Consider the following 15,486-nt stretch of genomic DNA (forward strand, 5'->3'; position numbering starts at 1 on the left):
AAACTATTAAGAAATCCCCAATGAAGTCGAAATCTATCTCCCAAATCCTTTGCTCTAGAGACCACGTGATGGAGATACGGTACAACATCAATACCTAGCATTTAGCGCAACACAAAGAGGAAATATCTCTCTAACGTAGCGATAAGATAGAAGCACAGAGGGCAGATATTTGTAATCTTTGAAGAACTTCTACAGTTTAATGCAGGGAAAGTGGAAAAACAATATAAGGGGGGAAGCCTTTCATTTTCAATACCTATACTGACACATTCCTCTTCATCCATGCCAGGCATCTGAGCATCTCTCAGTCTTTGAAGGTCTGGGTGAGAAACTGCAGAGTGGCCACAGGTTCTCCCAGATCAAACCTTGCGATGAAGTTCTGAAAATCCCATTTACCAGAGGGAATGAAAAGACAAGCAAACACAGATATTCATAAGTATTCACAACAATTTTGTAACTAAATGACTTCAGTCTGTCTTCAGTCTACTACGAGACAGCAAAATACTACATAAATGACATGCACTCTGAGTGCACTCTGATGCAGTATGAGAGCAATTCTTATGACCGCTTGGTCTGTGTTTAAGGGATCTGAGGCCTAACTGAGCAGCACATGGCTTTGGGATGTGAGTCACTGAGAACAGCTCTGCTGAAAATAAAACATGTTGCTGAAATGATGGAGGTGGGAACGCAAGGACGTATTGGCAAGAAGATATGATTCAATCGCCTGGACTGTTTTTTTTCTTCCCTCCCCTTTTAAACAAACACCAGACGGCCATCCGGCTGGTATGACAATATCACTTCTTAGATTTTGACAACCACCGATTCCCTGCCGCTTCCCCTCCTTTGACAAAAGAAGAAAAAAACAAAAAAAAAACAAATTTGGGCTTGCATTCTTTAAAACTGCAAACTTTAACAGAGTCTAGAACGAAAGACCGTCTCTATCTTAAATATTGTGAAAAAGAAAGTCCTTTGCTGCTTTGCATTGTAACCCAGGGAATCAGTGACATTCTGGTATTTCCATGTGCAGCGCAATTACATTAACAGCTGCTCAAGAAAAGAATCGGAAAGTTAATCTTTTGAGGAGAAGGCCAACTATTGAAATGGTCCAAATCTGTAGAGAGAATGGCCTCACAGTTAGGGGTCAAATCTGACAAAGTCTGGATTGAAAAATTACTGCTTTTGACCTCTTGCTGCAGCTGCTTTACAGGCCCTCTCTCTGCCTGTTTTTGCCATCAGAGAACCACATGTTGTATCCAGAAGACATATACATTGCCTGTGCCACGCACATTAAGCCCACTTATGATCACTGAAGAGACAAATCACAAGGATTAATTAAAATTTCTGATATTTTAAAACAAAGTGTATTGCTCAAAGTTATTTTGCATGTGTTCCAGGTTGAAGATTTAAGAAAGTACAGTGACAGCACTGCTGAATTATCACTAAACCATTTTGTTCTTACCTTGCCCACATGTTTAGCTTGAGACACTGACACCTCCATGTGTCTGGGTTTGCCATGAGCTCAGGTCATGCTCTGAGCTCAGCTGGGAAGGATGGTGAATAATAACTGGGAGATGAGCAGATGAGTACTCGAATCTCACCAGGTCCTCCTGTGAATGAGGATTGCCTGCAGAGAGGCCACCAATAATCAAGTGAGGGCAATGACCCATCTGTATGACAGGGCGAGCCCCAGTGGCCCCTCTGGCCTGTGCTTCAGACGCAGATAATGCACCGCCTCTGCACATCCCATCATATGTCAGAGGTAACACTTAAAAGAGAGCTGAAGGGTGAAACAGCTGAGAGACAAACTTTACACTAAATACTGTGACATAGTTGACGAGTCATGTTGCAAAAATGACGCTTATGACAGTCATGCATAGATGCATTTTTGTACCAGGAACATGCCTTACAGTAGTGTTGGGCAACATTTCCTCTAATAAGTATCAGTCGAAATCAGGCAGTGCTTTTAAGGCTTTACGTATAATCCTATCTAAAGCTGTGTAATCACTGGGCATGATCCAAAAGTGATGCAAATTGACAATATTTGGTGCTATCACACTGGCTGGTACCGTGCAAATACAGAGACTTGCAAGTGACCTTAAAATAGGCTGATGCCTGTTTGTAGTAGAGAGGCATGTTTCCGCCTCTCTCATCTTCGCGCTCATGGAAAGGACAGATAGTGTGGGACCTGAGGGCGATGTTAAAGTCTTCCTGCCTCTCCTTTTGTTTCCACCTTGCTTCTCTGTCTGGGCATGGCAGGAAGATCAGGACTGCTGCGAGGTAACACAGAACTGCTACATTTAGTGGTGTGGGCGGTGTCCCTGTTAAACCTCTCACAGTGTCTCAGAAATACTGAAAACCCAGTAATCTTTTTCTTCACAGTAGAGCCGTATCACGGTAAGAGTGTTGCTGAGGTTCTTCACTTGACATTTGTAGCAATAGCAAAGGATAATTTGATCATCATTTCATAATGGGTAAATGATTTGAGTCTCTTACAGGTCAGAGGGTCACCTAATAGACCCTGCCTCTGGAGAGGAAGTGTCTTAGATGCCTCAGCAGAGCAGATCCCTGTAGTAGTGGGATCTAGTCGGATGATGCTGACACACTGTTTGGCTGTCGATCTTGGCTCACAGCCCGCCGTGAGCATAGTATTGTATCATCCTGTAGGGATATGACACATGGTGAATCAAGTCTGATGTGTGGCTTTCACTTGTCACGCTGCAGTCGATGTTTTAGGAGACGTGTAGCATTTAGCAACACAAGGAAACATACCTTAACTGAGGGCTAAAAACTTATGTCCTCAGAGTTGATGTAAAGACACCCAACTCCATCCATCCTCTGTAGAGGAAGAAGTCAAATAATGACTGGCATCCATATATAAAATGTTGGATTTTCTTTCTTTTTTTATTTGAAAAGGGCGAAAAAAAGGACAACCAATTGAACATACTTTGACTCCGTCTAAATATCAGCTATCCCTGAGGGATCATCCTGTTAACTTCTTGGTTGCCTCTGACCACAAAACCCACAAAAAGCTTTAAAATCCTGGATATGATAGTTTTGATGGAAGGAATCAGAACTAAATAATAAAAGAATATCCAAATCATTAAATATCCCCTCGCATACAGTGAGGAGCAGTTATCAACAAGTAGAGCAAATGTGGTGCACCAGTGATGCTGGTGTCCACATACAAAAGGTAGGTTTGGTATGAAAACAGAACAACATTAAACAATGTATAAAAGTTAGAACCTCCTAATTTAATTCTCTGTTTTGGGTGTAAAATATAGTAAAACTCATCTGATCATAGTGGGTTTAAGTAGGAGACAAAAACAACCCCAGGCCTCGATGAACTGGTCCTCAGTAGCTGTGCAGATCTTTATAAAAGCAAATCCGTTTGCTGATCTGTAGCATTCAGATCCATGTTAACACAATGCCAGGAAGGAAAGACATGACTAGTGGTTTTAGAGTGGCATTTCTTTAGCTGTACATTCACCTCGAAAGGGTTATAAAACCATTCCTAAACAACCTGGAGTTGATTACTCACTAGTTGACATTATTCAAGATGGATAACAATCGTCTCAGGAAAGGATGTCCTGGCAAATGTACCCAGACCCTGCAGGCTGCACTGAATATTTTTGATGTTAAAGGCATGACCCAACGTCAATCCAACTGAAAACCTTCGTAGGACCTGACGCCGTTTTTTTGCATACACATTGCCTTTATAATTTGAGAAACCCAGAAGATTTCTGCTCTTAAGAGTAGGAAAATATTACCATGTTAAGGTATGTTGCTCCAGGAGAGTTTTACATTTTTTCGGTGTATGTCATCATTTCTTCCCTTTTCCCAATTTCTGATTTATTTTACACTTCTTTGTGTTTGGTAAGAAATAAGTACTGATGCATTAACAGGTTTATCATTCAACTATTTAAGCTCTATATACAACCTGATGATCATTTTCACTGAGAATTGATGTGATTACTTTATTGATTATAAGGATAAAAAAAGCAAAAAGCAAAATAAAGGAAATATTGTAATTTAACTTATACACATTCATATATCAACCTTCAGTTGTTTAAGTTTTCCTTTAATTATTGATTTCAGTTGAATTTATTTCACAATATTTGTAAGTACATCAAGAAAGTTAAGGAAAAACTAAGAAAATTGAGAAACTTTTACTCTAAACCTGTCAAGAAACAACGGATATAAAAAACCCTCAAAAAACCCCAAACTACATGCAGCCAAAATTCAGAGCATCAACATGTTCCTTTAAGGCTGCCGACTCCTGGCTGAAACTCAAGCTTGCTGTAGCAACCAAATCCTGGCTCTCTTGACTCCACGCAGCTCTGATTAATGGTAGAGGCTGTGGGTGGGTGGTAGACATGGATCTGCCCATTACCACACTGCAACATTGCAAATGGCTTCAATTACTGTGGAGTCTGCTGAGCTGGCAGTAGGGGCCCAACGAGGCAAGATGAGCAACGGGTGCGATCCAGCAGCTAACTCCACTGTGATCCATTCATCCACACAATATGATCGTCATACACGTCCCCTCCCTTCTAATTTACAGTGGGGGAAATGCAATCTCAACAATGAGTTATTTGGATCAAGAAGGCTAATTTCCCTAGAACAGGGGTCAGCAACCCGCGGCTCTAGAGCCGCATGCGGCTCTTTAGCGCCACCCTAGTGGCTCCTGGAGCTTTTTCAAAAATGTTTCACCTTTTTTTCCTTTTTTTCCCCTTTTTCTTCTTTTTTTCTTCTTTTTTTTCTTCCTTTTTTTCTCTTTCTTTCTCTTTCTTTTCTCTCTTTTTTCTCTTTTTTTCTTTCTTTTCTTGTTTTTTTTTTGCTTTTTTTCCCTTTTTTCTTCCTTTTTTCTCTTTCTTTGTCTTTATTTTCTCTTTTTTCTCTTTTTTTCCTTTTTTTCTTTCTTTTCTTGTTTTTTTTCTTTTTTCTTCTTTCTTTCCTTTTTTCCTCTTTTTTTTCTTCCTTTTTCCTTTCCTTTTTAATCTCGACATTTCTGCTTTTTTCTCGACATTTCGACTTTTTTCTCAACATTTCGACTTTTTTCTCAACATTTGAACTTTTTTCTCGAGATTGTACTTCAACATTAATCTCAACATTTTGACTTTTTTCTCCACATTTTGACTTTTTTTTCTCCGACATTTCTCCTTTCACCATTTGTCTTCATTCTAAGGTTTATACAAGACCTTTCATTTTTTGCGGCTCCAGACATATTCGTTTTTTGTGTTTTTGGTCCAATATGGCTCTTTCAACATTTTGGGTTGCCGACCCCTGCCCTAGAACCTTTTCTGCCATTTTCATCCAACAATTCTGAATTTGTTCCTCTTGTGATTTTCAACTTCTGCTTCTTAATCTTTGACGTCTGAGTCAGGAAATAGAGGGTTGCACCTGTGAGCAGTGTATATGCAAACTCTTGTGTAGAATGTAACGACACTAGTCGAACCCCTCTCGAGACCTCAGGGCTTCCCTCCCGGCATTGTAACACTGTTTCCCTTGACAAACTGACTTGTCAGCACCAAACAGTAGCAGGACATATCAAAGGCTTGCCAAGTGGCTGACAAGTATCATGAGGGCCTGAGCGCCCACGCGTGCCCACCCCCAACCTGGCACGGGGGCATCCTCGAGTCAGGGACAGCCAGAGCAACGGGGATTCCCTACGATAACGCCCATACACACGTTGCCAAGAGCACAGCCTCCCTGGAGATTCTTGTGTAACAAGCCAGCTGTCTCCATCAGTTCACTGACCCATATTCATAACCTTAACCTTGGAGGCACTGCAGACTCCCACGGTTCCCCACAACAGCTCTGCTCCACCTCTAATTGTTCATCCCCTTTATTACTTAAGTGATGGTCAGAGATGAAAAGAAAAAATAACAAATTTGAGATTAAATTGAGTCAATGACTGCACTACTGGAAGTGGAAAACGATCATTAGGAGTCTTCCACCCACGACTAAATGCTTTGCCTTCACAAATCGCATCAATTAATGTCATGGGCTATGAAAAATGCTCTCTGTATCACACCACATGGAGGGAGGACAGACGCTAATAAGTGAACATACTTAACGGAGGAGGTGGGGAGACATGGGATTCCCTTCGTTCTTCTTGGTGACCATGTTCACCACCATGACCATGTTGAGGCCAATAAAAACTCAGCAGGTACACCTCCAGATAAATGTGCTATTAACTATGAAATCAAATACATGTTCTCTATAAACTAGCAGGATTTAAAAAAAGGCAGCTACTCTTCTCAGTATAGACACATCAAGTCAGGCATTTGATTATCCAGAAGTGAATTTCTTCATTCAATCTGCCTTGAAAACAGAGAACAGCTTGTAGATGTTAGGGAGTGCTACAGCGGGAGTTAAACTCATCCATATGATTGAGGATGGGTGGATCATCTCAGTTGTATTGCTTCATAATGTAGGGGATTAGTCCTGAATTAGAGCTAGTGGCAGAAAATGCTTCATCTTATTATTCATAGAAAACATTAAAATATTCATGCTATTATTTCTTCAGGTTAATAAGCTGTGACATAGTGAATACCCTCACGTTGTGATACGGGGTTCATCTCAACCTCCCCAAATATGAGTTGGACAAAAAAAAAAAAAATACTACAAAGTACATCTCTTTTGACATTTCTTTTTCCAAAACTTTTAACATCAAACAGACTTCAGCCTAATGTGCCCGGATTGTTTGCTGACGAAGCTGTCAAAACTTCAAACGGCAGAGACTGGCAGCTCCACTTATTCACGGCCGCAGTGCTTGAAGTCTCAAACCGCCCTGATCTCCCCTCAAATCACCGGCTGTGACCCGAGTAGAACAGACAGGGAGTCACGCCTCCTGCGAGGTGCTGCGCTGTGCATCCAAGTGCTGTTTCCCACCTTCCCACAGACTTCAGAAGATGGAAAAGTAAGAAAAAAAAAACAACAAAAAAACACAACCTCAGAGAAAACAAAACAATAACTGCAAGACAAACAAGGTTGACTTCTGAGAGACACAAAGCAAAAGGTATGGTAACGATAGCAATGGTAATCAAGGTTAAGACTGTATATGTGTTTTGACATGGCTGACTGGGGATTGCAGATTTGGTAGAGGTTAACAACACATGGTCAGGCAGACTCGTGCAGGTGTGCGTGGGAGCCAGTAATACTTGTCTTGACCCCGCAGGCATTAACACAGCCGCAGACTCACTCACTAACCTCATTAACATTTCCCTTGTCAAGTTCAAGCACTTTGAGAAAATTATCTACCAACAGCAACTCCAAATACTGCGATTATAACCTCATATTTGTGTAAATGACATATCCAGACAAAACAAAGCCACTAATCCATATGTCTGAACCTAATTTCTTTGAACAACAGAAACCTATGGTTTTGCTAATTTGAGAGGAAACGATGAATTTATCCTATTTAGTTAAAAAGCCTTGCTGAAAAAAGGTCATCCGAAATCTCCTTGCTTTTCTGGAGAACCATCCACTGAAAGCCTTTATTTCTCTGCCTCTAAAGAAAAATGTCATTCAGAGGTTAAACATCAGTTTTTAATTTAAACAACTTACTTGTGCTTATAAGTCGCTTTTGTGAAATTAACTGTCTCCACAAATGATGCAACATTCACGTCCCATCAAGTTTGAAAGGTGAAAGCACACCAGCTGCATCAGGTCTGGAAGGGTCATATGACTTGTAATGTCTCCATCGGTAATTTAAAGACTAACTGCTGCCGGCTGTTTTGGTAACTGAGAATAATCACAGATGATATAAAAGCAGGCAGAAGTGCTGCAAACTGAAGATGTGGGTGAGCGGGGGGATTACCGCGGGAAGACTTCTCCTCCTCGGTGAGTGACACCGGTGTGTGTGGAGGCTGCTCAAACAACACGAACTGGTATCGGTGGAAACCAGACTTCTGCGGCGGCGTCGGTGGATGGTAGTCTGGTCTGCCGGGGAAAAAACAAAGAATCAGAATCAAGATAGCTGGGAGTGCTGAATGAAAGAGCAGCATCTGGATTGGCACGTCTATCTGATTTGTTTTAAGATTGCATGATACTAATAACACATGTAGAGCCATACAATTGTAACCTTGAATTGTGAGAATTTTTTCTGAAATCCTGGTTGTGGTTGATAAGCAGGATATCAAATCTATTTTTTATAAATTGTCTTTTGCCCTTATCAACACCGCAAGAGAGAAACCATGCCCTATTAGATGGGAGAGGGTGATGTTGGTCCGTTTCTGTGTGAATGTAAGTAGTTTTGCACTCATTATGCTTATTTACACTCACACAAGTAAATACAAACTAAATTTACTCAGGGGAAAGAGGTCATATAGTATCAACTAAAATGTTACACATAAATAATACTTAAAAAAACCCCTCTGTGAGCAACAGTGAAAAAACACATTTGAATTGATAATAATTCAATATTATTACAATAATATGAAATAATAATGTGGAATTATTCCAAGTAATTATCTGAAATTTACCAAAGCACACTGTGCAGCTATGCTTGTGGTAAAAAAATTACAAGAAATAAATAATAAATTAATAGCTTTCTCACCAGTCAGGGTGTTCCCATCTATGCGTCCATTTTTGAGAGCATTGCCCTGAGAATTCAGATACAGAGTCAGTCTGGTAAACCATTAAACGCATAATCAGGGGTCAAAAACGAGCTGTTAAAAATGTCCATAAAAATAAACAATGTGATTAACCATTACAGTACTTCTAGCGACATGTTGCATGTAGATAAACTATCACTCAATAACCTCAGTCCTCACTGATGAGATGGGCTGGATCCCCTTTTAAATTATTAGGTAAAGTGTGCTTAGCAGGTTTTAATACATCTGGAAGAAATGTGATACATTAATAACAAAGCAAATGATTAAATGCAGGTACAACATCCACTGACACTTGGGTGATGAAAAAGGATGGAAGTTGTTCTTTTTATTAGTTATTTAAAAATCCAACCTTACATGAAGCTTTACTACAGGCGTGTATCATAATTGTTAGTTAAAATCAGCCAAACGTAATTATATAAAATACCCTGATATACTAATGTCTTAAGATTAAAAAAAAAAATCCCAAACAAAAGGTACGATTCCAAGTAAATTAAACCACTGAGAAGATTTCCAATTTCCCATAATATTAATTGTATATTAACTTTCTGTTGCCTAGAAACAGCCATGTAACCCGATGAGAAGTATTTTTCACAAGCCCTTTTCTTTTGTATACTTTTCAGGTTGAACTCCCTCATTCTCAGGAAGCACACTGTCAGACTCTTCACACAGTAAATTGCACACAGACATGTTTGTTTAATATACTTGGTAATTTACAGCAAGATAGCTGCATCCTTGAGTGGGAGGAAAAGGCCTAAATATGTTGTCCATGAAACCCACTTGAGGTAAGCCTGGAAGTCCCCATCACAGACACCAGTATGTGGTCTCAGTACCTATGTATGTCCTCTTTTCCCCACACACAGGCTCCCCCCACAGGGTAGCAACGGTACTGTGTTACTAGACAGCAAACCAGGACAAAGGACATGGAGGATAAAAGTTTTTTTGTGTTTTTTTTTTTTTTTAATCCTTGTCTCTGATCTTTAGGCAGAAAATTCAGCTTTGCCCGAGGACTGAACCACACAGAATACTCATTCTTGAAGGTCAGTAACATTTAGAGAAGATTCTTTTTAGAGATGTGGATTTAACCAGCTCAGATCATAGTACAGACAGCAACAATGTTTTTCTCATCTTGGGAACAGAGAAACCACATTATGCACTCAGTAATTATGACATGTTTTTTTTTTAAGAAATAAACAGATTACTCTGTGTAAAGACATTTATTTTCATCCTTTGAGTTCAGTTACCGATGAATGTGTTTAACCATGTCTGCAGGAAAGGTTCTTTTTTTGAATTTTGATTTGATTTTTTTTCATACATGATATAGAAGACTATCAAAGAACAGCCAGAGCTCAACTATTTTTGATACTATTCATGATACTTACTACTATCTGAATCAAAGTACATACAGAAGTGCTGGCTGAATATTTAAAGCCATAAACACATATGGCACACATGGAAATCTACATGCATGAAAAAGGAATTAAGCAGAACTGAAGCACATGCCTTTTATTGTGCATGTTCCTATCAATAATCTTGTAACTGCTGTTCAGGATGTTTAGCAGAAAGTGGTAGAGTGCCTACACTGGCTGATACAATTCAGAAGATTAGCTTCAATTGCGAGTATCTTCATCCACAGATCAGTGTGAAAAATAGCTTTATTTAGAAATAGCAAGAGTCCTGTAGCCTGCAGGATCCGAGCCCATCGCCATAGCAACAGGTAGTCAACATTTGAGTGTGCAGCATTTTTTCCACATCTTAATGTTTGGTTCTCACTCATTCTTTGTGCCAACCCTTGCCCTTTTAATTTCAGCATAATACACTCATAACATAATCTTGAAATTTAGAAAAATATTAAAAGACAACTCTATAACATACAGCACTGACAAACCATGTATTTATATTCACAATGCATCAAAATTGCAAAAACCACAGATGACATACTGTGTTTTGTGGATTCCAGAGCAGAGCTGGTATCACAGAACTTGTGACAAGGCAGGGCAGTGTTGAGGTTTACTCTTTATATTCACTAGGGAGTGACGGGCTCACACTAATCTACAGGACATTCTCGTGTGGTGGGCGGCCTCCCTCAGGGACCCTGCTATGGAGGCGTGACACAAAGTATGAAAAGTTCTGTCTGCTATATGATTGACAGGTACTTGCTGTGCAGACTGTGTTGCTTAAAAAGGGTTGGGAGTAAATTAAACGTTTCCCTCTTACTCTATTTAACATAATAATACATTTAAAAAGCTTTTGCCTATGTTGATAAAAACAAAATCACACAATGACTTGTACAGTGACTGAAAATAAATCAAGACTGATGTTTGTCAGGTTAGAATTTAATTCAACAAGAAAAGAAAATTGAGTAGACACAGAGTTCAGAGCTACTTTGTCCGAGCTTTAACGCCAGACATGTTCTGAAATTCTTTTTCAACAGCTACCAAAGAAGACATTATCCTTGATTGGATGCAAATAATTATTTAGACCTGGACATTACATTTTACAATATACTGGGAAAGATTTTCAGTTTTAAACTTGTAATTTCATTAAGACTCATCCACTGAACTAAAGAGAGGTATGAAATAATAGGGAAAAAGGATTATTCAAATGCTATACCCAATAATAGCAATTTTAGAAGTTAGCAATTATAAAAAGAAGATAATTGAGATGCTCAATGACTTTTATGTTGCACTACAAATTCAGCTAAGGTCTCATTTGCAGTGGCAGTTCTTCCATCAATCCCAAAATGTACTGTGTCAGATTCAAAAGACAACAGAAGAAAAAAACAACAGAAAAGCAAGCATAACAACTTTGATTTGCATGTATGGTTCTAAAACAAATAGGTAAATGTGTTTAATAGTCAGGATTGTGAATCTGAATGACCTAAGATATGTTTTTATTCAGAAGCCCCACTATACGATCTAATTGTAGACAACAGTACTTTCTGTTTGTTCAAGCAATGTTTGCACCGAATAGGAACATATAAAGGAGTCGAGCTTATATGTGTACTTCAAAACAAAAGGTTGGTATTTCGATCCACACCCCCAACAACGGCTGGTCTGATGTTGAAGTCCTAAGGCAAGATGCTGTTGAGAGGCATCGTGGGGTGAATTTGCCAGCGATTTAGCCCTAAATGTTGTGAGCATGTCAACTGATGTGTCGCTGTTGTGATACACAAATGACTACAATCCAAGTTTCTCTACTCAGGTTCCACCTCCAAAACATATATACTAATGTGACTTTGTTTTTTTGTGTTGATGTGCTGATCCTGGTTGTTATTAGCGCTGAAACCCATCAATTAAAGATGCCTACTGCTGACATGAAGCACGTCCATTGGTTTGTTAGAGTCCACGAAAAAAGCAACTATAATGATAGCAGTTATTTTTATCCAAAGTAATGGTAATAGTCCACTCAATTGTTTTTCCTCACCTTTCCTGTAGATCTTGTACTGTATTGAACATCCAACAGGCTGTGATAAATAAGTAGGGCCATGTCTTGCCTTTTGGGAGCCCTAAAAAATAATCTGAAAGAAACTCCTTTAAGATCTCTGATGCATTGATCTATTACAACAAATGAAAACTAGATAGATTTGTAAGTCTAACATGAAAAATTCAAGTTCACCTATCAAACTAATGCTAGCTAAAATAAAAATTGTTGACACCAACTGAAGTATTGTACATTACTATATACGGTTTTACAAAGGGTGTCTATAGAAGCTGTCATCATTTGTTTAACTAGCCTATGCCATTCATCATTTTTCTAATAAAAACATGCAACAGCATTAGCATATGATTAACCTCATTCATCACCAAATCTAGAATAAAAAACCCTGAAATGCTCCTTGAAATGCCACTATAGCCAAATTAATTTACTGGAATGCGAGATATGTTACATTTGGAAAGAGTTAATCTCACTTTTTTTTAGGTCTCACTTCACAACCAAAAAGTTCACCAGAGATCATAATTTAAAGGCTTATTTTTAAAATAATTTTTCTGGGAGACCATGTCCCTTGACCGCCCTAGCAATGCTGGTACAAGCTCGGTTAAGCCCAAAATAATTACAATGCTTGACTATGCCCCTGACACTTTAATGTGACTGTAGAAATGAAAAGTGTGAAATGTTGTATATAGAATTCATACATATAATAAGTGCTGTAAAAGTGCATATGGATGAGAAACAGACTCTTGTAGAAACTAGAAATGGTTAAAAAAGGTGCTACATAAGTAAAGAACATTTTCAAATTATTGTTGAACTCTTCATCTGAGAGAGAGTTGTATATCCATACATAGGATATCTTTAATGCAATGCATAATATATGTATTGAGGACATTATAAAATTCTGAAATGAAGAAAACGGAAAGGATCAAGAATGTAATGCAGTCCTTTAAAGGCCTAAATGCTATATTTACAACACAAAGATATATGAAAATAAAAATATTTACATGTGCTATGAATCCCACTAACTGCAGATGATGCTCATTATAAATAATTCATGTAAGTTACACATTTAATCAAGTGGCATATTAATTTAGTGCTACAAAGTCCACTGGCATAATTTCATAAAGTCTTTCCTTCAAACACAAATTCCGTATATGGAGCATAAATTACCTGGACTGAGTTGATGACAATATTATTCAAGAGTTATCTAATGAAACAAAATGTGCCTATGCCCAGCATCTTCATGTTTGGCGCTATGCCCTTACTTGTGACTATGATGGTGACAGTGAGAAACATTTCAAAGCTGAACATGTCAATGTGGTGTATATTAAAGCATGAGAGTGTTGACATCTTTTATATCGGGAAATGCACCACTGTGACATTACCCGATACACAGTAAGAGAGTGAAAATCATTAAAACACTAAACAGCAGTGGGAGAGAAATGATGGCACCTGAGTGTCACGTATTTCTGGGTGTCACTTTTATATCCAGAGGTAGTTTCTTCTGGGTCCCTTGGTACATCACCCTGGAAATCAAGGTCAACCCCACATGCACCAATCTAATTCTTTAAATCAAAGAATAAAGGTGCGGGTATACTTCTGCGTCACACACACGCAGAGCACACGGCGCACCCGTGACGTCGTCACGAATCCTTCGGACTTCTCCGTCTCTCCATTTGGTCGCGGTGCAGTACCCCCCGCGGCCACTAGTTAGCGATCTTTTTCTGAATGGTTTATCCGACTTTTTCCGGTCACAGTAAATCAAAGAGATAAGGACAACTATTGTGCAAAAAACAAAAACAAAAAAAATCACATATAAACGAAGAAAAGAGCCCTGGAAGTTCACTACTGATTCAAACCGGAAACCGGAAATGCTTCGCTTTCAAACGAACCAATCACAGCCCTCTCGGTCTGCGTGTGGTCCGCGTCTCCTCGACGCGTAGTTACAATTTTCGGGAGGTGCACGTCACTGACGGCGCAGGTGACGGCGTGTCCTCTGCGTGTCCAAAAACCACACGCCGTAGACACGGCGTCGTTTTGACGCAGAAGTATAATTCAGCCTTAAGAGAATTAAGATGGCTAGGGTACTCAAGCAAATCCTGTGATCCTGAACAGGATGAAGTGGGTATAGATAATAGATGGATGGGTGGTTTATAGTGACATTAGATTCCAAATGGGCCTGGGTTCAAGATCCTACAATACGAAGCTTCTACATCTGAAAACAGCCAATGATAGGACTTATCTCTGCCATCCAATGTACATATGAGGCAGATATTTAACTTCCAAGAATGGCAATCTTGGAAAACAGCACCACAGATTGAAATATGACAATGAGTAATATGAAATACCATCGTATATCAAATCTTTGAGATAGTCTCTCTTTTTCTCAGTACAAGAGTAAGTTACGTCTTCAGATGGCGGATCTAACTTGCAAATCTCCAGCTGTGTTAGGTGTGAAGCTGTGTACCGTTTATCGTGTCCGAGTTTCGTTTCATGTTTTACTGACTATTTTACACTCTGACTCAAAGGCAAAAAAGATCCCAAACAACCTACACAGTATGAGCAATGTATTATACTGAAAATACTAGAAAAAGATATGCAGCAGCGCTTCTTCTGTGGGTCGAGTAACAGCCTGACATCCCAACCAACAATATTCACTGCAACAAAACTAGCTCTCAGTTTTATGCAGAGCTAAACTGTGGCAGATCTGGATCAAAACATTTATCATTATCCATATTATCAATTTGTTCAGAGAGGATTTCTATATTTATACCATCATGTAAAGCTAAGAGAAGGTTGTTGATGCGGCACCGAGACAATTCCAGCTCATTTACACGGGGCCACCAAACAACTACAGGTGGCATTGAAGTGAAATCTCTCACTCGATATTTTACATCAATTGTTAACTTCTCTCACTTTTGGAGCAGAGGATGAGCAGCGAGTTTGTATAATGTGTGTACATAACTTCCGCTAGGAATCCTCTGACAAGAACCAATAGGAGCAAACAAAAAATGTGGTGGGTTGGTGCGGGGTGTTATTTCAGCAGGAATACCCACTTGCCCAACAACCGTTCTCCTTCTCTGTGTGGGTGAGTGCTTCCCTTTGTCAGCAAGAGTTACTCATGCACCTTCTTGTGTATCCAGCACATCCCCCTCCCTTGCACACCCTGTAAACCCACACCTACGACAATCAGCACCCACGTTCGTCTATTACTCTTCTGAGAGCATCATTCTCCCTTTTACTTGCAGTCAGGCTAACAGACGGGGAGAGAGAGCATGACAGATGGTGTTCACAGCTCTATTTCTGAGGCTGGACTTGTACCGCCACAGCCACCCCACACACATATACACCCCCCTCGCCTATTCCACTCAAGCCAAGTGCTTATGACTACCTCTTCATCTTCCCCTCGATAATCAGCCCATTCATTTGCAGGGTTATT

General features: G+C 39.5%; 1 protein-coding gene across 1 annotated transcript in view; it reads right to left on the bottom strand.

Annotated features, from left to right (window-relative positions):
- Positions 1-301: 301 nt before the first annotated feature.
- LOC133451019 (phosphatidylethanolamine-binding protein 4) overlaps positions 302-15,486 on the bottom strand; it is a gene marked incomplete at its 5' end in the record, with an annotated part of 63,077 nt that continues 47,892 nt past the window's right edge. The window contains 3 exons of the mRNA XM_061729941.1: positions 302-399; positions 7,829-7,936; positions 8,558-8,603. Of these exons, the coding sequence (XP_061585925.1) occupies positions 302-399; positions 7,829-7,936; positions 8,558-8,603 (252 nt within the window). The remainder of the gene's footprint in view (positions 400-7,828; positions 7,937-8,557; positions 8,604-15,486) is intronic.

Source organism: Cololabis saira, chromosome 9 (assembly GCF_033807715.1).
Source record: "Cololabis saira isolate AMF1-May2022 chromosome 9, fColSai1.1, whole genome shotgun sequence".
NCBI lineage: Eukaryota > Metazoa > Chordata > Actinopteri > Beloniformes > Belonidae > Cololabis > Cololabis saira.